This window comes from Mercenaria mercenaria, chromosome 18 (genome assembly GCF_021730395.1).
Source record: "Mercenaria mercenaria strain notata chromosome 18, MADL_Memer_1, whole genome shotgun sequence".
In the NCBI taxonomy this organism is placed as follows: domain Eukaryota; kingdom Metazoa; phylum Mollusca; class Bivalvia; order Venerida; family Veneridae; genus Mercenaria; species Mercenaria mercenaria.
The window spans coordinates 41438508-41465049 of record NC_069378.1 but is presented as its reverse complement, the minus strand read 5'-3'; the positions used below and the strand labels follow the sequence as shown (position 1 = coordinate 41465049).

Sequence of the window (26542 nt, the reverse complement as noted above, 5' to 3'; positions counted from 1 at the left end):
CATTTAGGCATATTTACAGCTGTAACTGTCTCAATTTTACAGCTGTAAGTTTTTTTTACAGCTGTATCTCATTTGCATATTTCGACCTGTTTTACAGTCGTTTTACAGCTGTAAATTGGAATCTACACAGTGACTGTAAAATCAATGTTGTTATATAAAATCTACAGGTCTAAATGTGAAATAATCAGGACAGTAATTTTGAACAAAAATACAGGTCTTTTACAGCTGTAAGATTTCGTACAGGAGGGTATAGTTTATCAATTTTTATTACTCATGGTGTCCTGAAGAATGAGATAACTATAATCATGTCAAAAGCTACGATGTTGTTTTGTAATTTATGTAATGAAAACGAGAGAAAAAGGACAGTCCCTATTTAAATTGCATGCCTTGTAATCTGTGTTCTGTTTCCAATAGCTATCAATAATAATTTATGCAAAACATTACAACGAAAATTTCTAGTACTTTAATTCATAATAAAATGAACCTGGCTTACTGATCAAGGCCATTGGCTGTGACAATCACTTGCATGAAATGCTCGCACTCTTCTTTAAGGCGATTAGTTAGATATTGGTAAAGTAGTTTATTTGTTCAGAACTTTAACATTTATTTCTGTTCACCGAGGGCTTGATGCATGGTACATATTCTTTTCTTATCCTGGTTGCCCAGCCTAGAAGTTTTTAGCATAATTATGAATTTGATAGACGCATTTAGCTCAGAGGATGAGATGAATGTAAGACCTACTGTTTTCCATTTGTCAAAGAGTTGCATTTATATATACTTAGCCGAAAGATATCTGAAATTTGGTAAAATTATTAGCAGCTGTCATAGCCAATCGTGATTGTGCAAGATATACAGATAAGAAATAAATTATTTACGATAAATTATTTACGAAGACATATAAGTTTTAAAACTTTTAGGTTCTTGAAAAATCACGATGTCTATCAAATGGAAACGAATCACTAAACATGCTAAACATTATTTTGAATTCTAAAGAAATACTAGCTTTTAAGTTCCTTCCATATTAAAGGAAAAAAGGGGGGAATAATTACGCAATTGTTTTAAAATATACAGTTATAACAGCCATCTAAGTATATGTAATGAGTTTTTCATTCCTTAAAAATAACTCTAAAGTGAAAAATGTAATAAAATGTTAGTAATACTTAAATTTTATTAACTACCTTGAAGTTATTATACGAGGTATCTTTCAAAATATCTGCCACACTTAGTTTACCCACCATTCAAAACGTTTTTACTATTATAAAACAATTATTAAAATAAGAACTCACTTTTAAGATCGGTCGTAGAAATGTAGCGGTGTGCGTTACCATAGTAACAGTTGATGAAACTGGTCAAGTTCGAAAATTCAGATTCTAAAAAAATATTTTAAACTAAAACTACTGAATATTTGTCAGTGAAACTTGGCATGCGGTATTACTACATCGGTACCCATCATATAGATTTAACATAATGGAAATTACTATCTCAATGACCAAGATTTGGGACGCATGTGCAAAATTACATAGTTGGCACGTGCATAATTGTTATTTGTTTTTTAAGGATTTCTTCTTTAAAATTAGATTTATAGCGTTATTTTATGTTACTGCTAATTTTTATGCTAAATCTCTATTAAAATTGGCATAGAAGAAAATCATATGAAAATTGTTCCCAGTCTTTTCTTTCACATTTGATAATAGTGTGCTTAAAAAAATATAAACCGGTCACTTTAAAATCGAAAATATTTCTTTCAGGGGATGCCGGATTTATTTGTTTAGATCAATTGTATTTTTTCTTGTATTTTGATGGATGCTACAAAATGATCACTTGCTGGCTAAGATCATTTTTACTTGTAACCGTGTTACTGACTGTATTAAAACAGTAAAATAGAACGTAAATTGCATGCCTATTATATCAAAGTACAGTTTCCACAGAAATGAATTGATAATTAGTCTTTGTATTACAACATTACTGAGACATTTTACTAGAGCGTTTTGAAATGTAAAAATTTCAAATACCTCTTTTTAGCTCACCAGAGCACAAAGTACTCAAGCTGAGCTATTGTGACCGGTCATTTCCGGCGTCCGTCGTTAGTCGTGCGTCGCCTGCCGTGCGTCAACATTTGCCTTGTGAACACTCTAGATGCCACATTTGTGACCCAATCTTTATGAAACTTGGTCAGAATGTTAGTCTTGATGATTTCTAGGTCATCTTTGAAACTGGGTTATGTGGGGTGAAAAACAAGGTCAGTAGGTCAGATCAAAGGAAAAGATTTTGAACACTCTAGAGACCACACTTGTGATCCAATCTTTATGAAACTTTGTCAGAATATTAGTATTGATGATCTCTAGGTCAAGTTTGAAACTGGGTCATGTGGGATCAAAAACTAGGTCAGGAGGTCTGATCAATGGAAAAGCTTGTGGACACTCTAGAGACCACATGTTTGACCCAATCTTTATGAAACTTGGTCAGAATGTAAGTCTTGATGATCTCTAGATCAACTTTGAAACTGGATCATATGGGGTCAAAAACTAGGTCAGTAGTTCAGATCAAAGGAAAAGCTTGTGAACACTCTAGTGATCACAATTTTGACCCAAACTTTATGAAACATGGTCAGAATGTAAGTCTTGATTATCTCTAGTAAACTTTGAAACTGGGTCATGTGGGGTCAAAAACTAGGTCAGTAGATCAGATCAATGGAAAAGCTTGTGAACACTCTAGAGACCACATTTGTGACACAATCTTTATGAAACTTGGTCAGAATGTTAGTCTTGATTATCTTGGACTAGTTCGAAACTGGGTCATGTGGGGTCAAAAACTAGGTCAGTAAATCAGATCAAAGGAATAGCTTGTGAACACTCTAGAGACCAAATTTGTACCCCAATCTTTATGAAACTTGATCAGAATGTTAGTATTGATGATCTCTAGTTCAAGTTTGAATCTGGGTTATGTTGGGTCAGAAACTAGGTCAGGATGTCAGATCAATAGAAAAGCTTGTCGACACTCTATAGACCACATTTTTGACCCAATCTTTATGAAACCTGGTCAGTATGTAAGTCTTGATGATCTCTGAGTCAGCTTTGAAACTGGATCATATGGGGTCAAAAACTAGGTCAGTAGTTCAGATCAAAGGAAAAGCTTGTGAACACTCTAGTGAGCACAATTTTGACCCAATCTTTATGAAACATGGTCAGAATGTAAGTCTTGATTATTTCTAGGTCAACATTGAAACTGGGTCATGTGGGGTCAAAAACTAGGTCAGTAGGTCAGATAAATGGAAAAGCTTGTGAACACTCTAGAGACCACATTTGTGACATAATCTTTATGAAACTTGGTCAGAATGTTAGTCTTGATTATCTTGGTCTAGTTCGAAACTGGGTCATGTGGGGTCAAAAACTAGGTCAGTAAATCACATTTTTGACCCAATCTTTATGAAACCTGGTCAGTATGTAAGTCTTGATGATCTCTAGGTCAACTTTGAAACTGGGTCATATGGGGTCAAAAACTAGGTCAGAAGGTCAGATCAATGGAAAAGCTTGTGAACACTCTAGAGACCACATTTGTAACTCAATCTTTATGAAACTTGGTCAGAATATTAGTCATGATGATCTCTAGGTCAAGTTCGAAACTTGGTCATGTTGGATTAAAAACTAGGTCACCTGGTCAAATCAAAGGGAAAGCTTGTGAACACTCTAGTCAGAAAGTTTAGCTTGATGATTTCTAGGTCAAATTTGAATCTGGGTCATGTGGGATCAAAAACTAGGTCACCTGGTCAAATCAAAGGAAAAACTTGTGAACACTTTAGAGGCCACATTTGTGACTCAATCTTTATGAAACAGGGTCAGAATGTTTGTCTTGATCATTTCTAGGTCAAGTTTGAATCTGGGTCATCAGGGGTCAAAAACTAAGTCACTAGGCCAGATCAAAGGAAAATCTTTTCAACACTCTAGAGACCGCAATTTAAGTTTGAAACTCATGAGAATTAGTCAGAATGTTTGTTTTGATAATCTATAGGTCAAGTTCCAATCTGGGTTATGTGGGGTCAAAAACTAGGTCACCGGTCACTTCAAAGGAAAGCTTGTGGACACTCTAGAGGCCACAGTTGTAACCAAATCTTTATGAAATTTAGTCAGAATGTTTGTCTTGATGATCTTTAGGTCAAGTTGAACTCTTGGTAATGTGGGGTCAAAAACTAGGTCAGTAGGCCAGATCAACTCTGATGAGCGATATATAGGGCCAGCATGGCCGTCTTGTTTATTTAAAACAAGAAAACAAGAATGACTATCCAACAGGTACCGACAAAACTGCATATGATGATTGCAATTACAGTTCTTGTACAGCGAAAAGGGCTTGTAAAAAAATTTAATTTACTACATCTAAATCTGTCCTGAAAGTACCATTTCAAATAATTATCAAATTAAATTTAAATTGGTATAACTTTTGAAAATTTAAAGTCAATGCGTTTGTAATGCATTGGCACATTGAAAACTACTGAAAAGGGCACTTAAAGTAACTGCTCTTCCGGCACAAACCCAAGTGTTTGAACGTGTAATTCGAATCAGTGTGGCTGGAAATTGTCTACTTTAATTCAATTTTGTATGCACGTACTGCAAACGATTGCCAAGAATGTACGATCCAATTTGCTAAATAATAACAGAGCTTTGCGTAATTTTTATTATTGGGGTGGGTCACTGTATTGTTACTCTGTTGATATCTCGTATTATGCAATCAACTTTCAGGAGATATCGTCGCCATTTGTATGTTACCATGTACACTTTATAGTTTGTATATCCTTTCCGCAGCCTTAACGTACTAAAACTTATTAGCGTCTGATGGCCCTTTCACGCTTCCGTAGAAACAACATTTATTACAAGAAACTTATTTTGAAAATATTTCTGAAATGTCTAGGTCTGCAGCTCTCAAATACGGTTATATCTTACATCTGAGGCATAGATCTATACTGACACTCTCAGACAACATCAAAAATGACATTTTGAGCGATTTGATGAAGTTCCAAAATTATCAATGTGCCCATGGTCCGTTATGGACCCCTTTGGGATTTGTGTTAACCCAGAGCTCAAATATCTTTTTGTAGTTTAAAAGCTGACATGCTGTACTAAAGCCCAGGTAATTTCAATTCGTAAATAAAGTGCTGAAAATTGGCTCCCCAATAGCAAAAAGAAAAGAAAAAGAAAATGTCCACGCGCATACATTTAGACGGGGTGACCCCTGCCGTGACCCCTGACTATCTACGAATCAAAATGCGGCTTCTGTTTTCAAGTTTAGCATTTCTACTTTCATTTTATTTACTTCCGGAAATAGCTGAAGGTCGAGTGACGTCATCTTCTGTGTTGTCAAAAACATACATGTGTATGCCTGGCGAGATTTCATAAATATGTGCTGGCCGTCCTAAGGATATAACCCGAATGGAAAAAATCAAAGAAATATACGATGGTTTTGAAAGAGTATTCTGTATTTACAGCTTTTCTGATATAATTTCTTTCATGTAGCGACAGTATACATCCTCGGCATGCGGTTACGTAGAAAATATCCATGTTTGCAAAAGGATGGTCAGTAAATGTTATCTTTATACGTTTTCAGTCCGGCTTCGTTACTTCAGTAAATCGCATTTTTTAACTATTTTATATACAAAAAACTTTATATTAACAAAATGAAAAATATGAAATCTAAATGATCTTTTTACCATCATGACTTATATTGAAAAACACACATATACCACAATTCTGTTTTAAGAAGCAAACAGAAAGTTAGTTAAGGACTACGTGTAAAGACGACTTCCGAGTGTTAGTGGCCCAAACCCGGATCACGCACCCCCCCCCACCACCACCAACACACACACACTTCACTACCCCTTAATCAATTTTAGCAGCTTGAATAAATCCTAGACGTATCCGTGCTAGAATTAATTCTTTATTGCAACTTAGTGCGGTTGCTCCGGCACTTATCAATATGTACACTTTAGAATCAATTTGCTTCGAGTGTAAATACCGAAAGAGTACAAGGTTTATTATACATGTACCAATTCCGTTCTTTCTTTGTTTCATATAAACAGTTAAATCTTGAGACCTCATTTTCAGTGCTTTACAGCATTTCAATGATATAAAAACATATATAGAGCCATTAAGTGTAACATGTCTTCTCACCAAAAAGGAAAAAAAATACTGAGATGTTATGTTACATATAAGAAAAAAATAATCTTTTCTAAAAAATATTACCCTCTGAAAATACTCCCATGGAATTTGTCGTTTAGCGATTACGCGTATGTAGACATGAACATTCGTAATGAAAGTGGTTGAGATCTTTTCTCAATAAAATAAGCAATACAACTAAGCCAAAAATAAAAGTGTCACATCCTTATCTGACTCATATACCAGATCTCATCAACAACATGGGACTACATTTTGGACTACTTCAAATGTTAACACTGAGTAGTCACTTCCTTTTTGGTGCAAGCAGTCCTCCTACGAGATACGGATTACAATAAATTTAGTAAATCCTTAGCTTCCTTCGCTCTGTGACTATGCCTGATGATTGAATTGCGAAAATTTCAGATGATGATAGATGATCGAAATATTTTGGCCGCCATCTGTTCTTATCGAACTTCTCTTTTCATTACACGGGGGCTCATTGTCGCAGTTAGTGGAAGGCCGATGCGCTATGCTAACTGCAAAATGCTAAATAGACATTTCTAACGTAAACGTAAATCGGAAACGGATTACTGAATCCGTAAATGTTATTTGCAAATAATGGTCTAAGGGAGATACTATTGCATTACTATTGGATGAAATTGTCTCCCATAGACCACAGATTAGCCTAAAATTTTACGGATTCAGTAATTACGTTTACGTTAGAAAGGTCTAATAAGAAACTAATTAAAGCTAAATACCAATAGCTGAATGTTAAATGTCACATACAGTCGAGACTGCCTTAACGACCCCCTGAATTTAGCGACTCCCTGTCATATGCGACCCTATTTTATGCTCCGGACGCAATTTACTATTAAAAGAGTCTGAATTAAGCAACCCCCTGCCTTACGCGACAAGCGACTGTGAAATCAGGCTCCCGAATCGATATTTAGACCGTTTTCAGCGACTTTGAGACGCTCCCTCGCAAGATTTTACACGATAGAGTTACCGTTCTTCATCTCGCGTGAAGTTGTTTGAGACGAGAACTTATTTGTTTACAAAAAATGGCTGATGAAAAACATAAAAAAGAACTGTTTTGACATTAGAACAGCGTGTTAAGGCACTTGAATTGCTCGATTAGGGAAAACCAGCGTATGAAGTCACTGAAGAATTCGGAGTCGGTGCATAAATTAACTTTATTCCTGGTGAAACAAAAATATGGCGGTATTTAACAGGAAACGACGAAGTAAACACAGATTAAAGATGCAGTCAATAATCGAATAAATGTCAATGAACAATTAGTACACAAAAATATAAATATCATAAACCTCAGTGTGTAAATAGTTCAAATGGAACATTTATATTTTACTGCTCCCCTTTATTTTCTTGCCAGATCATGAGCTTAAATTTGTTTTATCAACATCATACGAATGATGCAAATTATTTGAAATTTATATTTTATCAATATGTAAATAAAGAAATAGTATTTAATCATTTTCCACTCCTACCTTAAAAGAGGCCAATATATAAGTATCCGATATTCATGTACTTTAATTGGAAAAATATATGAAACCAGCGTCATCCTGTTAAGTGAGACTGTTTTAAGAGACTCCCTGTCATATGTGACCTTTTTCGCTGCTTCCCAAAGTCGGTCTCTTAAAACAGTCTCGACTGTACTTAATACTAAATGCTACATACAAGATACTATATGCTATATACTAAATAGTAAATGTCAAATGCTAAATGTTATAAAAACAAATTCTTATTGCAAAATTATAAATGGTAATTCTCAAATTATCAAACTTTATGATCTTCATCTGTTCAACTAATAAATGTAACTTTTACTTATTTGAAAAATCAAATAAAATGTTCTGCCAGTCTGATTTGAAGCAATAACGTTGCACCTGTTACGGGAACATGGAACCGAAACATTTCGCTGTAAAATGTTTAGACTAAATAATTTAATAGAGACAAAGTTATGTAACGGAGGCCAATGATTACATTACGGATGTGTTCATCCACTGATATATTCAGTTCTTTATTTCAATGGAAATTTAGGAATGAGCAATTTGGAATTTATTGTTTTAACAATTAGCATTTATCATTGACAATTACCGTTTGAAATCCAATTTTTGAAATTAACCTTTAGTATGCTGGACACGACTGAGTCTGCCTTTGCGACCAGTGTAGATCATGATCAGCCTGAATAACCCTGCAGTCTGATCAAGATCTGCACTGTTCGCTATTCAGTCAGTATCTTTTGGGTAAGCACCCTTTTTAACAGTTAATGGTACTGTCCAAATTGAAAGACGGATAAGTTCATTATAGAAATTTAGCAGGGTAAGGGTTAAACAGTTCGTAAATAGGAATTTCTAGCCTATCACGATGCTGACTCGGATGTCGTATGCCGATTTAATATTGGGGGTTTTCTCAAATGCATTTAAGGATACAGGGCTGTAGCAAGCGGTATTTTATTTCCAAGGCTCATTATACATGATTGTTTTAGAAAATAAATCAGATAGATTTGTTACTATATCTAATTGAAAATATAGCATTATTTTACTTCTTTTAATCGTTCGTTTCTGCAAACAATTAAGTGGCACACGTATGTTTACTGTTTGTAGGGTGCCTCATCACATGTTTTAAGTTCGCTGCTTTCCAATACTTTTGTATAAATATTATTTGCGTTTAAATGTATATAAGAACAACTGTATGTTTAAATTACTTCAGTTCTTGGTATTACTATCGACCTTTAAGGATTTATATATTTATTAATGAAATATGATGACTGATTTGTGATATTTCGTTATTTCGATCTGTCGCAGCGATACAACGACAAATGTCGTTATGGCGTCCTGCCGAACGTCACCACGCTTAATGTCACCCTGCCGAAAGTCGTTATGGTGCCCTTCTAAACTTCGCCCCACCGATTGTCGCCCCTATAAATGTCACCCCGACAAACGTCGGTATGACGCCCCGCCGAACGTCCGCCCGCCAAATGTCGTCAAGTCAGACGTCGTTTCGGCCTTCCGGAATGACATGACAGTATCAAATAAATTGGAGATAAAAGGTTGTGATATTTTAATTTTGATGGAATAATTGTATGTCCTTTTTGAAGTGTTACCAGAGAATATTGCTCAGTCTCACCAGCATTTCCCTCCCCAAACTTTCCCACCCCACGATCTTAAATTACAAGAGTTTTTTTCGAATATGGATAGAGGGTAATATGCGTGCGTGCGTTCGCCCGTCCGACCGTCTTATCTTTATCCAGATTATAAATGTCTAAATTGGAAAACTTAAGCATTTTACGCTTACCCCAGTTAGATTAATTATCTTGCGAGCACTAGATCCCTCTCCGAATATGCGTGCGTATACTTGATACACCTGAGTGAGTGGGTTTGGCAAATACTATGGCAAGTATTATCCTTATCCGAGCAGTAACTTTAACACTTGTAGAGAAATCTGTTTTACTTCCTCAGTGATATGGCTTTGAGTGTTATGCAAAACACAGGCCCTGGAGTAAGGCGGGACGACGTTCGGCAGTGAAACATTCAGCGGGGTGACAGTCGACGGGGCGCTATAACGACGTTTGGTGGGCGACGTTAGGTAGGGCGACGTTTGGTGGGGCAACATTCAGCGGGGCACATTTGGCGGGACGAGACGTTCTGAGAGGCGTCATTTGACTGTGCGCCATAACGATGTTCTGCGGGGCGACGTTTGGCATGGCGCCATAACGCCGTTTGTCGTTATGTCGCTGCGACAGAGCAAACTTTAACACCATACAAAAAGAATGGTAGCAGAAAATACCGTGATACACAGTGATACAGTGATTCCACTTTCCTTATGTGTGAATACGGAAATGATATACGGTCGGTGCATGATACGAAATATTTAGCATGGGTTGGAGCTATATAACTTAACGCCTAAAATTCTATAGTTTATCTATTTATTCAACGTGTATCCATTATTTTACATTTATATTACATTTTTACATTTATTGTCGTTTAAAACATGGTTACAAGAGTCTGAATTCAAAACAACTTCCTGTTGATATCTAACATTACTCAAATGCTCGGAAAATTCATATACGTGTACAACTTCACTCTAAAACGTTTAAAAGCTAAGCGATGACATATCGAGAATAAGATATTAACCAACAGATTGTTATGAAATAAATGAATAAGGTCGTGGCGTTAATGCTACATTTACACCATGTTATATCACTTGAATATTTTGAGATGTCCCCTTATACAGGTTAACAGGTAAATACGTCCTTAATCCGGTATACAACTCGTTTTCGGGATAGACTAAAAATGCCTAATAGCTAAATTTTGCAGCTAGCATGACGCATTGGCCTTCCATGGGCATATTGCATTTGGTATGTTGCATTTTATATAATGTATTGACATTTTGCATTAACTAATTGGCATTTAGCATTAAGTATTTGAAGTTTAGCATTAAGTAATTGGCATTTATTAGTATTAAATACTTGTCATTTAGCATTTGGCAATAAGCATGGCGCATCGGCCTTCCATACCTATCAAATGCCATATGCCATATCCTTTATGCTAAATGCCAAATGCTAAATGTCAAATAGCCGATACTTATTGCCAAATGATAAATGCTAATCGTTAAACGCTTAAACATAAAAAGTTTATGAGTTAATGATATGTATCCCTTTAACTAATGACTTACTTTTAATCACGTGAAAACATAATTATAAAGTTCTATCAGTCTGCTTTGAAGAAGCAATAACTTGTTCTAAAAGTTATGAGATTACAGATAAAGTTACGAAACAAAGACCAATGGCTATTTAAAGGATGCATTCATACGCTGATATATTCAGCTCTTTATCTGAATAAGTACTTAGTAAATAAGCATTTGGCATTTATTGTTTCGTATTTCGCAGTTATCAGTTATCATTTATCGTTTGACAATTACCATTAAACAGGCAATATATGACATTAAGCATATAGCAAATAGCATTTTGCAATAACTATTTGTCATTTAGCATTTGGCAATCAGCATGGCACACCATATCGTTTTCAAATCATTTTGCATAAGGTGCTTGGCATTAAGCATTGATATCTGATATTTAGCAACTGGCATTTACATGGCGCACCGGGTCTCCATAGAAATATGTACATCAACATTAGCATCACTTTGGTAGAACCGCTCTACACACATTGGAAGTCTTTACTCCCATTATGGTACCGCTGAATTATGGAGAGAAATCCGGTTATATGATTAATTATTAAAGTGATAGAAGTATCAAATGTAAAATACTTGGTTTCGTAAAAGTAATAGTAAACAAAAATCAACAACACAAAATCAAAGAGAAAAAAAGTATGCATGCTTCATATGTTAAGTGTATCTATACAATACTGACAGCTAACAAAAGAAGTGTCAGCGAAAAAACAATATATCCACATGTTTTCCAACAATTTATTTAATGAACTTTATTTTTCAAATAATATACATTAAATATTCCAAGCCGAGATTTAACGATTTATTTATAAACTTCATTGCCCATAAGCACTGAAAAGGGAAGCGAATTAAGAACCTATATGACATGTCATCTACTGCATATCAAATGATATTAAACTGACGTATCCAAAGTATTAGAATTTCAATTGCATGCGTATCATATATCATTTTCAAGCCAAAATCAGCCATAGTGGTAAATAAATCTAAACAATATTTTCTGGTTAAAAAGGGCACCTTTTTGGTTTACAATTGAATGCACATGTTAATTACTAAAATTGCACGAGCTGAAGACAAATAAGAAATTTAATAACATACTTTAAATATAATCACTGCAAACAATAGGTATTCATGACTTAATAAAAGTATGAAAAGAAACAACCTTCTAATACTACTATCTTTTGAAATATGACAAAGGAAAGTTTTTGAGTTTCCGCGATTACCAGCTTCAGTAGCCGTTTTCATGGTTACCGTGTACGTCACACGGCTAAATTTCTGCGACCTCATTTAATGGCATGAAGGGGGCAATTAGCCGGATATGCCTCCGTGGTCCACTCGAATGTAGTCCATATCAATATATAGTGCAATTTTCCCGCCTAGTAAAGGCCATTTTCATGCCAGATATAAGCTTTATTGATGCTTGATTGTAAAAAGGAATGACCGCAGATGATTTTAAGCTACGTTATATGCTTCAAAAGTTGATTGGAAGCTGCCTTGTAAAATGAAAGTGAAAGTAGGTATTTCCTGATGTCTACCTACGCAATATTAACGTTTTCATCACGTGTCTCAGTCACGTGACCTTGGTTTCACTGCATTATGGTCAACCCCATATTTTTGGGTATATTTTGATTGCCTAAAGACAGACCTTTAAGACAAGGGTAGTCTCGCAGGAAGTGAAAGGCTAGAAATCTTGATAAAAATATGTTGTAAGTTGTTAATTTTATATAGAAAATAGTAGCGGAGGCATTTAATACCATCATACCTAAAACCTCAATTTGTTTCCGTACTGTATTTCTAAATAGGTGAAAACGTTGTGTATTGTTTGGGTAAATTAAAATCCTTACTCACGAAAGCGCTCCGCATTTCTTGTGTGATATTTCACAGCAACCACTAGTTGGAAATTAGCGAAACTTCATAGGAAGCTTTATTATCAAGAGGAGATGTGCATATTATCTTCATGTTCCGGTTGGTTGATTTTTACACATAGTTATTGCCCTTTGCTTATTCAACAGCTGAACTATAGTACAATGCTTGTGCGGAGTATTTCTCAGCAACCACTGGTTGAAATTTAGCGAAACTTCATAGGAAGCTTTACTATCAAGAGGAAATGTACATATTATCTTCGTGTTCCGGTCAACTAATTTTTCGTAGAATTATTGCCGTTTGATTATTCAATACTGTAGTACAATGCTTGTGCGGAGTATTTCTCAGCAACCACTGGTTGAAATTTAGCGAAACTTCATAGGAAGCTTTACTATCAAGAGGAAATGTACATATTATCTTCGTGTTCCGGTCAACTAATTTTTCGTAGAATTATTGCCCTTTGATTATTCAATACTGTAGTACAATTCTTGTGAGTAGTGTTTCTCAGGAACCATTGGTTTGAATAAGTAATACCGTGTATGAAGCTTTACTATCCAGAGGAGATCGTGTTCTGGTCGGATTATTTTTCGTAGAGTTATTGCCCTTTGATTATTCAGCAGTAGTATACTATAGTACAATTCTTTAAGCTTTACTCGCCAGAGGAGATCGTGTTCTGGTTGGATTATTTTTCATTAAGTTTGATAATTCAACAATAGTATACTATAGTACAATTCTTGTCCGGAGTATTTCTGAGCAACCAGTCGTTTGAATTTAATGAAACTTCATAGGAAGCTTCACTGTCAAAAGGAAATGCGCATGTTATCTTCATGTTCTTGTCAGATGATTTTCCATTGAGTTATTAACCTTTGATTATTTAACAATTATAGTATAATACAATGCACTTCTTGTCCGGAGTATTTCTCAGGAACCACTTGTTGGAAGTAATCCATACTTAAATTCATGGGAAGCTTTACTATCAAGAGTAGATGCGCATATCATCTTTGTGTTCCGGTCGGATTATTTTTTCGTAGAGTTATTGCCCTTTGATTATTCAACAGTAGTATACTACAGTACAATTCTTGTCCGAAGTATTTATCAGCAATCAATCGTTGGAATTTAATGAAACTTTATAGAAAGCTTCACTATCAAAAGGAAATGCGCATGCTATCTTCATGTTCTGGTCAGATGATTTTCCACTGAGTTATTAACTTTTGATTATTTAACAATTATAGTATAATATAGTACAATTCTTGTCCTGAGTATTTCTCAGGAACCACTGTTTGGAATTTACCCATACTTCATAGAAAACTTCACTATTAAGAAGTGATGCGCATATTGTCTTCGTATTCAGAGCAGGTGATGTTTTATTGAGTTTTTGCCCTTTGATTATTCAAGAGTAGTATACTATAGTACAATGCCTGTCTGGAATATTTCTCATCATACTTCTTAGGAAGCTTTACCATCAAGAGGAGATGCACATACTATCTTCGTGTCCGGTTGGATAATTTTTCACCCAGTTATTGCCCATTGATTATTCGACAATAGTAAACAATAGTACAATTATTGTCCGCAGTATTTCTCAAGAACCACTGGTTGGAATTTACCAAAACTTCATAGAAAGCTTCACTATTAAGAAGAGATGCGTATATTATCTTCGTATTCCGATCAGGTGATGTTTTATTGAGTTTTTGCCCTTTGATTATTCAACAGTAGTATACTATAGTACAATTCTTGTCTGGAATATTTCTCAACAACCACTGGTTAGGAAGATTTACTAACAAGAGGAGATGCGCATATTATCTTCATGTTTCGGTTGGATGATTTTCACAGTGACTGATTTATTGCCCTTTGATTATTCAACGGGGACCTCCGTGGCCGAGTGGTTAAGGTCGCTGACTTCAGCATACCTCATCGATGTGGGTTCGAGCCTCACTCGGGGCTTTGAATTCGTCATGTAAGGAATTCATCCAGCTGGCTTACGGAAGGACGGTGGTTCTATCCAGGTGCCCGTTCGGGATGAAATAATACACGGAGGGACACCTGCGGTCTTCCCCCACCATCGAAAGCTAGAAAATCGCCATATGACGTATAATTGTGTCGGTGCGACGTTAAACCCAACAAAATAAATAAATAAGTATTAATTATTCAGCATTAGTAAACTTTAGCGTCATCTTGTATGGCATATTTCCATGTTTGAATTCTCATTTCGTGCGTTAACTCTTCAGGTCTTATAAATGTTTAAAATCCCATAAAAAAGCTCTGATTTAAAACATGTAGGGAATGTTATTTTGCACAAGTTTTTGACCTTCATACAAATGAAAATGGGCTGACCCGCTTTTATATTTATTTAGGACTGAGCTTAAATTACAAAGCAAATCATTATATCGACTAAAAGTAACCCGAGTGTTGTACAATTTAATTTAAACAGGAGGAAGTTTTCAGTCATCATTTCGTCACCTCAGTGCAAAAAATGGATAACTCCATTGGCTTAAAGAAGGACGTATTCACTTTTAGCGCTAAGGAGACTATGTGTTTAAGGCACATGATCTTTACATTGGTTTTAAAGTATGAGGTTGTACAATTTATTCAAAACTATTTTGTTCATGTTTGGTTCCGGTAGGGTTCATCGCACATTACCTCTCCTCAAACTTAGAACTTAAAGTATGCACGTAGTAGTTAAACTGTATATCTCACGCTCGCACAGAATACAACCAGTCACATACAGGGAGGTGGACGTGTTTTGCATTTTACTGCTTTTTAGGCGAGGAAAATGCTGTTTGCAGTTCAAAATGGCGTTATTTGTTTACTTTTTGACCTAACAGAGGACACATTTTGCAGTGTTTAGTGTGTTTATTATATACAAATTTTCAAACGATAACGCCCAGTCGGTGGCCGTATAATTTATCTTCACTCGGCTTTTGATCTTACATGTTTATCGTTGTTTGTTAAAAAGGTATCGAAGGTACAGTGCCAGTTTATAGTAACGAAAAAATCGTAGCCGTGCATGAAAATGTAATTCCTGTACAAAACGAACTCTTTACGGGATGTTTATTGATTTGTACATATACATAAATTTATACTCTAATTTAAGATTTTTATCTGCAACTTCTAAAACCTTCCATTGCAAAAATATTTTGGTACAAGCAACATTTTGGTGTTTGATGTTGTATACACGACAATTTTGTTATTTGATTGTTCTACCGAGAGGTCTTCTGTAAGTTTTTCAATCCAATACAAAGATTGGCAATTAGAAATATTTAAAAGTGAGAGAGAGAGAGAGAGAGAGAGAGAGAGAGAGAGAGAGATATATATATATATATATATATATAATACCAAAGAGCTATAAAAATGAATATCTTATAGTTCTTTGATAATAATAAATCTAACGTGACTCTCACCGATACTAGTGAAAGCGACAAAAATATTATGTATTTTTCTAGACTTTTCGTACATTTTTAATTCCTGATATTGAAGATCAGTTAACTACTGTCGCCTGGGGAAGCAGACATATGAAAAGTTTTGATGACACCAATCTGCAGCCGTTGTATGTCATGTTTCTAGGTGCCATATGAAAAAAATTAAAAAGACAATTACGTATTCCTAATTTCCATCAAGGAAATTTGATTTCGATGAGGAAGATTTAATTTAGTTATGCCCCTTTTTCGAATTTTTTGTTTATATTTTTTATTTAAAGTGAAATATCTCTATGACACAGTTATGCCCATTTTCAACTTAGATTTTTTGTTATTTTTTTTTTTTTGATAAAGTCAAATATCTCTCATACCATGAAAGTTTTTGACTTGAAACTTAAAATAGTAATTTACTACTACACCAGGAGAAACAATTCAAATTACTCTGATTTGAATTTTGTTACAGTTATGCCCCTTTTAAATATATATTTTTTGGTTTATGTTTTATAACGTTTTTACTGGCAAAGATCTAATTCAGAGTCAAGCACTGAGAAAAGTCGAGCTTGCTGTCTTACGGACAGCTCAATAACATGACATAACTATATCCTCCTTATTTGTTTAATCATCTTCCTTTATTTGCACGTAATACTGGTTCAAGTGAAAATGTGCGACGCACACGAACCATTACTCTACCCTTCTTTTTGAGTTATGTCTCTTAAGTAAGTTTAACTGTCCAGGGCAGTACAAGTGATGTAGGGAATTTACGCAGATAGTATACAATGACAGAGGGCATTGAGATGAAGTGCAGCGTACAAGGACATAACTTTTACCACACTTTTTTTAAAGGATATCTCCCTATATTAATTTATTTTATATAGGGCATAAGTCTGTATCTAAATATACAGACTTATGTATAAGTTATATATACCTTAAAATAATTTGTTTATTTTTATACGCCAGTTTTGAAAAAAAAAAAAACGGGACGTATAATGGAATGCTATTATCCGTCTATCTGTCCGTCCTTCAACATTGTCTGTAAGTAACAAAGTGTAATTGGTGTAGCTTTAAAGTTTGAACATTTCGACTGAGCACCGCTTTGGAAGGATCCTGTATGTTTTTGTTTTCAGTCATCAAAGGTCAAGGACATACTGACCTGGAGACTAAAAAAGAATTTTCACCACATCGAGATTACTTTGAGGACTAAGGTACAATCCCAGTAAACACCTGACGTCGTACCGACGTTGGTTAGACGTTGGATTTTGGTCGCGACGTCGGCGACCTGAATCCAACGTCTAACCAACGTCATAACCACGACGTCTAATAGACGTCAGACTTAGGCGTCTAGGAGACGTTGGAATTAGGTTGGTTAGAAAGTCTGTTTAAATGTTTTCATTTATGAAATTAACTGGTGTAATTTTGCTATTATAGTTTAAAGATAGTTATGCCTGAACATGCGCTTATAAATAATAGTTCATTTGCACATCAAACATTATCATTAATTATGTTATAAAATCGCATGAGATTGTCTATTTTCGGAAACGTATTTCTTTTTTACCAATTTAAAACTGTTCAGGAAAAAATTGAATTCTATACACATGTAGATCTATAAATTATTCTAAATTCACCTAAGGATCTTCTACACATGTTGTTTATTAGTCATGCCTTCGCGAGATAAGCCTGCATCGGTTTACACAAGTCTTCCGGTAATTTAATATTTGTGGGATAAGATAAAGCAAGTTTGTAAATACTTTACACAAAGGGATCCGCAACGTGAGTAGCAGATTTTTAAAAATTGTACTTTGTTTAATAGTTATTCTTTTTAATGTTACGTATTCTTTCAAAGATTGATACATTATGTTTATTACTTTAAAAATCTATTGCGTTTAACCTAAAACTTCATTACATTTTATGAGGCTATAGAGATTTCTTTTAGAATTTAAAATAAACATGTTTGTTTTGCACGTAGCAATTATGTTCTTAAGTAATAGCTCTAGCATACTTGTATCAGTTTTCAAATTTTATGAAATGATGAAACTGTCAAATTTTATACATTTCAGATGGGAATTTTAGCGGAGTTGAAGAATTATGCAGACATGACTAAACTTGAAAGTTTCAATTATCTGGATTACCTTTTTTGAATTTATGATATTAGACTTTTGTCGCTATCATGTGAAATAAAGATGATAAAATAAATGTGTTGATTACTTGTTTGATTGCAAATTCTGTTGAAAATTTGGTCGGATTTTGGTTGGAAAGTGGTTTGAGTTTGGTTGGAAAATGGTCGGATTGCGACGTCTAGCCAACGTCGGGATCCGACGTCTAAACGGTTTGCAAATCCAACCAAAATCCAACGTTAATCCGACGTCGGGGTCCGACGTCTATACGACGTCTAACCGACGTCAAATGCCTACTGGGATGCACCTTCTCTAAAGAAATGTCAAAATTGTACATCATGCAATGGACTCGCATTTGATTTCTTTAGTTACTCCAAGAAAATACTTCGAAAAAGGAAGGAAATATATTTAATAAAGAAAACACATACATGGAATTGAGAATTAAAAAGGAAACAGTTAATGAAATTGATTTGTAAATTTGAAACTTACATCGTTTTGATAATCTACAGCAAAAGTCCGTTAATTATTATGTTACAATCCGGTCTGGTAATAAATATGTTGGTGGAATAAATTATATTTATGACACGCTTGACTTTCAATCCAGAGGTCCAGGGTTCAAATACCAGTCAAGCACTTGACATTTATGAGATGCTCTTTAGAGTAGACCATCTAGGTATGAGGTGTTCATTGGTTCTTCCAATGAAATAGTGCTACGTGTGTATTGATGTTGTACACTAAGCACATTAATGATTAAAAAGAGCTAAGTTCAGTAAGCCAGAAATGCTTGTTTCTAAACGATTTCTGTCTTTCTATTACTGGGACTTTCTCCACTTTGTCTCTCTAGTCAGATCGCTTTGTGTCTGTACTGAAAGAGGATGAATTTGGTCCCCGGAGTGCCTGCCTCTTTATGTAAACTTGTTCATAATGGATGGGTGCTGAGTAAATCTACTATTCTAATAATGAAAATCTTACAACCCGTAAAGAGTTCGTTTTGTACAGGAATTACATTTTCATGCACGGCTACGATTTTTTCGTCACTATAAACTGGCACTGTACCTTCAATAACTTTTTAACAAACAACGATAAACATGTAAGATCAAAAGCCGAGTGAAGAATAATATGGCCACCGACTGGGTGTTATCGTTTGAAAATTCGTATATAATTCGTATATAATAAACACACTACTGCAAAATGTGTCCTCTGTTAGGTCAAAAAGTAAACAAATAACGCCATTTTGAACTGCAAACAGCATTTTCCTCGCCTAAAAAGCAGCAAAATGCAAAACACGTCCACCCCCCCCCCCCCCCCCCCGACATATAAATTTGAACACCGACGGCTGGATGTGATATGTCGGTACTAAAACGGGTCCTGTTGGTTTGTATCAATTTCATTGTTTGCATTAGGTTTTCTTTAAGTTTTAGAAACTAATTTTCGTTCTTGGCAGTTTAAACGCAAGATTCACCTGATATTCTTATTTATTCATATTGTTGATATCTACTTAAAAATCAAGGCTAAACTTTAAAATACATGGACGTATGTATTCGAATTATAAATATTTTTTGAAAAATATGTTTTAGATTTATCTACACATATTATATCACATACCTTTATCAATGTTATTGAAGAACATTATTTTCGTTCCTAGTGTCACAATGCGTTGGAACCTTTCGTAATAGTTTTATGACGAGTTGGTGGCTGGTATCTACCTTAAAGAGAATTCCTATAGTTTTCTTCCTTTCATAGAATTTTTTCAAATTCACATATATGATAGGAAAATTTTTCATAATTTTCTGCTTTTTTATAAATACCAACCAAAATATACATCCAGGCAGCACAATACGGTTTTTTCTTTTTACAGATTTTATTATATACTGATTTGATATCATAGTCATATTTGTAATATTCTATCTTTACAATAATGGGTAAAATGAAAAAAAAAAATGTTTCATAATTACTTTTGTGAACTTTTTTCAATGAAAAATACCCATAGTGAAGAATATTTTTTTTAAATTTTGAAAAAACTCTTTCATAGAATTTTTTCTTTTTCTTCTTGTGTATAGATAATTGTATTGTGAGCATAAAAATGGCTAAAAATGTATGGGTCACCAGGCTAAATTTTTTGTTAAGACCGCTAGAATACAACACCTGTTCGGACGGAAATGGCGCGAACCTGGCCAAATTGATAACATGTATGTCTGCTAAAAGTTAAAAAAATTGTTTTAAAATTCTTAATTCTTTTTATAATTGAATACTAAATAATCTGAAAGGTGATATTGTCTTATCAGTACTAAGTCAATGATCTTACATTATATGAACAACACTGTCTTTGTACTAAAATGCGATGTGAAAACACAACCACAAAAATAGCAAGATACCTGTCAGGCATGATACTTGTCAATACAACATAAACCAGTATCAACATTTGATTACTGATGTAACTTATCAAAAATGTTATTTCATTCAAAATTCCTCATATTTAAGATTGTCTGTAACATGTTTCAACAAATGTTGACTTCAGTTCAGTTTTCCATAGAAAGTGTCGGCTGCGCAGAAAGATGCGCATAAAAACTATAGGAATTCCCTTTAAACCCTGAGCTAAACCCAGCATAAATCAAGTGAAAGTGATTACAGCTCTTTTTTGTCTCATTTGTTTAATGATATGTACAAAACTGCTGCGTTCAAGTACAACAGCCTACAAATTCAAAATTATATTACAAGATTCAAGTGTTATATTCTGTCTTAATTCATATACCCATGTTGTACATTCATAGCAACGGTTATAATTTTATCATTACATAATAGACACATGCCCGTAATTGTAACAGCTGCTTTTCTTGGATTTATTGATTGAATGAAAATGATGTGCATAGTGTTCACGTATTTTGTTAAGCCTATTGTTCCACTGGGAAATTATACTCATATAGTTCATGTTTAAATTATCAAAACTCGACCTACAAAGCATTCATATTATATTTCATAGAAAATTATTCTTAAATGTAAGACAGCTTTTCTATGTTTCAGTGATTTTGAGAAGGTGAATAATGTATGAAAATTACATATCTTAAGGTTTATATTATCACTAGTATTTATTATATGTAAAATTCGTAAATTGTATTGATTAGAACAAAAATGAAACATCAAAGATCAATTTCGACCAAGTATAATATGCAGTTTACTTGCTTTGAATGGATAGAATATGAACAAAACTGCACGTGTTTTCCGGGAAAAACTAGTCTTTTTCGAAAGTGAAAGAACCTTACAAGATTCGAACTTTCAACATGATGTTCATTACTAAATTATGTTAAAACATTATGTTACTAACGACAAATAAGCTCCAGCAACAAGTTAACATAATGGAACTCTTCTTGAAATCCTGCGAAGAAGTTTTTTATTTGTATACCTCCCAAACCTAATTAGAAACTATCAATAAAAATGTGTATGTCACCGGGTTTGTTTTAACATAAAAAATGCCTTAGCTGTACAATTCATTAAGATAGGCAGAACACGTGTATTTATATACATTTTAAATTGCATATATTATTTTGAGTTTTATCCTTAAGAAGAAAAACAATATGCAAGAATATATAATAAAAGTTTGAAGCCGTGCCCTGTTTGGTTAGTATTAAACTGTTTTGATTAAAGCAAACTTGATAATTTAAAATTCTAACACGATCCGATTCATTTTCCTATTAAACAAAGAAGGAAGAAAGCAGTGAATTATCATACAACAAATCACTGTTCTGACGTCACAATTATTACGTCATGGCGTCAAGCGGCATAGCGGCGCGCTGGAAAAGAAACCGATTGAAAACAGGCAAATATTTAATGCATGTCATCAAGGATGTACTTTAAAATCCTTTATAACGTGTTAGAATCGAAATAATATATCTCATTTAGTGATTTGCTCTTGAATAAATCATTGCTTGTCGTTCAGATGCGTATTATTATATCACTCGGGCTACGCCCTCGTGATATAATTCCTTCGCATCTGAACTCCAAGCAATGATTTATTCAACGACAAATCACTGGATGAGATATATTATTTCTTAAACAAACTGCGATCATTTTCGAATTACAGGTGATGATGATACTGTTTGCTATCAGATACTCAAACGCTGTAAATATAAATACATACTTTGAAGTAACGTTTTTGTAATTCAAGTTACATTCGAGTACATTAGTTAGATGAGAGTATTCTATAGTAAAATAAGTATTACAGAAAATATTAGTGAACAATAAGAATAATAACATATTGAATTTGATAAGGGAAAGACTAGAAACATATTTTATCAAAACTTAAATAGGAAATAGGAAATGCCGTGATATGACCAATATAAAAATGAATGAAAGAAACTATTCAAAATATCAAAACATTTATGATAGCAATTTACAAAAGAGCTTTACTAATATGTGTGATTACACTCGTGACTAAAATGCTGTTACAATTATTTGTCTTTACTAAATGCAAGAATGCAACTGTGCATCCATCCAACTGCAGTTATTTGGGCGTTGTAATGCTTGACAACATCATTTTTCCATTTACTTTCTGCAGTCAGTATCAAGTAAATGAGACGTGAGGTTATTTTAGCATGTAAACAATTACAAAAGCACATCAAAGTTAAATCTTGAAAACGTTTAGATCATTAGGTAATTGATTGAATTTTTTTCCTTAAGCATATACTTTGACAAAGATTTTATAATGGGTCTTAAAAATGATTGTCTTTTCAGCTTGAACAAGCACCTACAATTTAGTTAGCTTGAATTTCACAATATGTTTCACAGAATATAACCAGACTTTCATCTTATAGACAATACTTTGTTATAATATATAATAATTAAACCAATTTTTCTTTATTCAGATATTGGCAGCTTTGTTCGTGTTCATGGTATTTCTACAATTTAACATACTGGACATACGTGAAATTGGAAACGGAAATCACTTCATTAGAAGACAGCACAATTCTGCCATACAACAGCTTGAGCATCGTGTCTGGAACGAACATCTTACAAATCACTCAGTTTATAAAGGCGGCCGTTTGTTGACAGATGACAACCTAGGGAATATAAAACCTAGAAGTATAGAGCACTGCCGTAGTCAGAGGTTTTTGGTATTCAAATGTGATTCCTCGAGTTTATGTGGAGGTTTGGCTGACCGTCAGAAAGGAATTGTGTCCTCTTTTCTCCTGGCATTACTTACAAATAGGACTTTTGTCGTCGATATGACAACTCCGTGCGAGCTAAACAACTTTCTCTTGTCAAATATTTACAATTGGTCAATGTGTACTGACTTTCTGAAGACTGTCCCAAAGACAAACTTCATTGAATTAAAGTATGTTAATGGAAATACAAAGAAATTCCGGAATCAAGTTAAAAGTTTCAATTTTGACAGAAACTGGACAAAACAAGTAGTAGTTTTACGATTAAACGCCCATGCAATCGACGGGATAAGACAACATAAACAAGCTAGATCACGACTTAAATGGTTGATGAATATTACAAATGAAGAAGCAATACATTTAGTACTGCATACTCTGTTTAAGCCAAACCAAAGACTATTGAAGGATGTTGTACAATTCTATGATAATAAAATACTAGGGAGGCATTTAGTATGTAGTCATATTCGAATTGGGAAAAATCCAAGCATTCCAGAGGACGAAACACGTCCTAGGGGATATTCAAATGAGACTGTGATATTTGACTTTTTGGAAAAGTACGATGATGTCCGAAAATATGTCATTTATATTGCTTCCGATTCAGAAGATACAAAAAGACATGCTGAAACCAGATTTAAATCATACATTAAAATAAATCGAACAATTGTTCATGTTGACCGGCTAGGAAAGCTAAAACATTTCACAAAAGAAGCTTGTGAGGGATTGTATACAGCACTTTCGGAGCAGTCAATTCTAACTCTATGTGACACACTACTTTTAACACGTAGCGGCTTTGGTACTATGGCAGCGTACTTAAGAGGCACCTCTGACAATTTATTTTTGTTTCATCCGAAAACATAAAGAATACTTGAATCAAATCTAACAAACATTCAAACGATTTTTAAATTCCTTTAAAAAGTAATGTTTCCGTTTATAGCACATCTTTAATGTTAAGAAGTTTCTACGTTATTAAAATCAAAAGTACAAACGCAATGGCATTAAAGGGGTATGTAATACATAGTCACGACTCGTCCCAGTTAAATGCCCGAATTGTAAGCTAAGAAACATGGCATATAAAGTTTAAATGTTATTGAAAAAAAATTTAACGGGTCATAAAAAGCAAAATTTAGCCACACATTACTTTTAAATGCACTAAAAGTACCAGAATATTTAGCTCGACTTTTCGAGGAAAACGTTGTGCTATTACACTCACCCCGGCGTCGGCGTCGGCCTCGCCGTCGGTTAAACTTTTTGGTAAAATCAAATATCTCTGTTGCTATCAAAGCTTTTGACTTGAAACTTAAAATATTTATTTACTATCAAAGTGTAAACCAGGAGAAGCAATCCCCATTACTCTGATTTGAATTTTGACAGAGTTATGCCCGTTTTTAATTTAGATTTTGTTTGTTAAAAATTTATAAAGTGTTTACTGGCAAAAAATCTAATTCAGAGTCGAGCACTGAGAAAAGTCGTGCTTGCTGTCTTATGGACAACTCATTATTATTTGCCTTTTCAAACAAACTGTAGTCGACGTAATGATAAAGATTGTCTACCCTTTCTGTCTCATTAATTATTTCCTATAATCTAAATCAAAAAAGTAGGTATAGAGTAGCGGTTGAATACCTTCAAGTTATACAGTTTTCAAGTTTTTGTAGACTATTACATGTACAATATCCGCAAAATAAACTTTTAAGGCAATTCGGCGATATGGTTCGGAGTATTTAAAGGCTGTGAATGGCTAAATTACTCCATACCCACTATTCCGACCTTACTGATACTGCAATTTGACTGAGATCGCATAACTATATTCTGTCTATTTACTGTCATTGATTGTCTTTTATTAACTGACCAGAGCACAAAGTGCTCAAGGTGAGCTATTGTTAGCGGTCATTGTCTAAGTTTGAGTTTAAGTTTGAGTCAGAATGTTTGTCTTGGTGATCTCTGTGTCATGTGGGATAAAAAACTAGGTCACCCGGTCAGATCAAAGGAAAAGATTGTGAACGCTCTAAAGGCCACAGTTGTGATCCAGTCTTTATGAAACTTTGTCAGAATGTTTGCATTGATGATCTCCAAGTCAAATTTGAAACTGGGTAATGTGGGTTCAAAAACTAGGTCAGTAGGTAAGATCAACTCTGATGAGAGATATAGGGCCATCATGGCCCTCTTGTTTTATTTCTACCCCGTTATGTATCAAGGAAGTACATGTAAAATGCACGACAATGAAAAGCTCAACAAATGTAATATTACTCAAAACATAATTGAAAATTGAAAACAGTCAAACCAGCAGAATCATGAATATTTACTTTTTTCTCAAATACAATTTTTAGTGGAAACTTAATATCAAATTTAGTATTGTAAGACCGTTAAAGGACTTTATAATGGAAATATGTGTTGCTTGCACAACTCTGTAGAATATTTGACACACAGAAGTGTGATATTACTTAATAATTACAATTTTGCCAAAATGACACTCGTGCTGTTAATGCATTGTTTTTACTTTTTAAATGTTTTTCATGGGATGGACATATACCCGTGCGCAGACTGTTATCTGAGTCTTGTTTCTTTCATAATAACCTCTTCTTGTATCATAAAATATCCAATCTATTCCATAGAATGTTTAGCTATATCAGTTACCAACCCATAACGCAATGCCTCCAAAAATGTATTTACCCGTGTTTCCCTCTTGTTTACGCCTTTTTAGCACACCTGAGCACGAAGTGCTCAAGGTGAGCTTTTGTGGTCGCCCTGTGTCCGTTGTCGTCCGTCAACAATTTGACTGTAAACACTCTAGAGGTCACAATTTTGGCTCAATCTTAATGAAGCCTAGCCAGAATGATACCCTCAATAAAGACTTGTATGGGTTTGATATTGGGTTATCTGGGGTCGAAAACTAGGTCACCAGGTCAAATCAAAGGAAAATATTGTTAACACTGTAGAGGCCACATTTATAACAATATCTCTGTAAAACCTGGTCAGAATGTTAATCTTGATAATCTTTAGGTCAAGATTAAACCTGGGTCAGGTGGAGTCAAAATTTAGGTCACCAGGTCAAATCAAAGGAAAAGCTATTTAACACGCTAGAGGCCACATTTATGACTTATCTTCATAAAACTTGGTCAGAATGTTAATCTTTATGATCTTTAGGTCAAGTTTGAATC

General features: G+C 34.3%; 1 protein-coding gene across 2 annotated transcripts in view; it reads left to right on the top strand.

Moving 5' to 3' along the window:
* The window catches only part of LOC123538526 (uncharacterized), a 41681-nt gene extending 15750 nt beyond the window's left edge, over positions 1-25931 (top strand). For both annotated transcript variants that reach the window (XM_045322685.2, XM_045322686.2), the window contains exon 2: positions 23091-25931. In XM_045322685.2, the coding sequence (XP_045178620.2) occupies positions 23091-24245 (1155 nt within the window). In that variant the 3' untranslated portion in view covers positions 24246-25931. The remainder of the gene's footprint in view (positions 1-23090) is intronic.
* Positions 25932-26542: the final 611 nt, after the last annotated feature.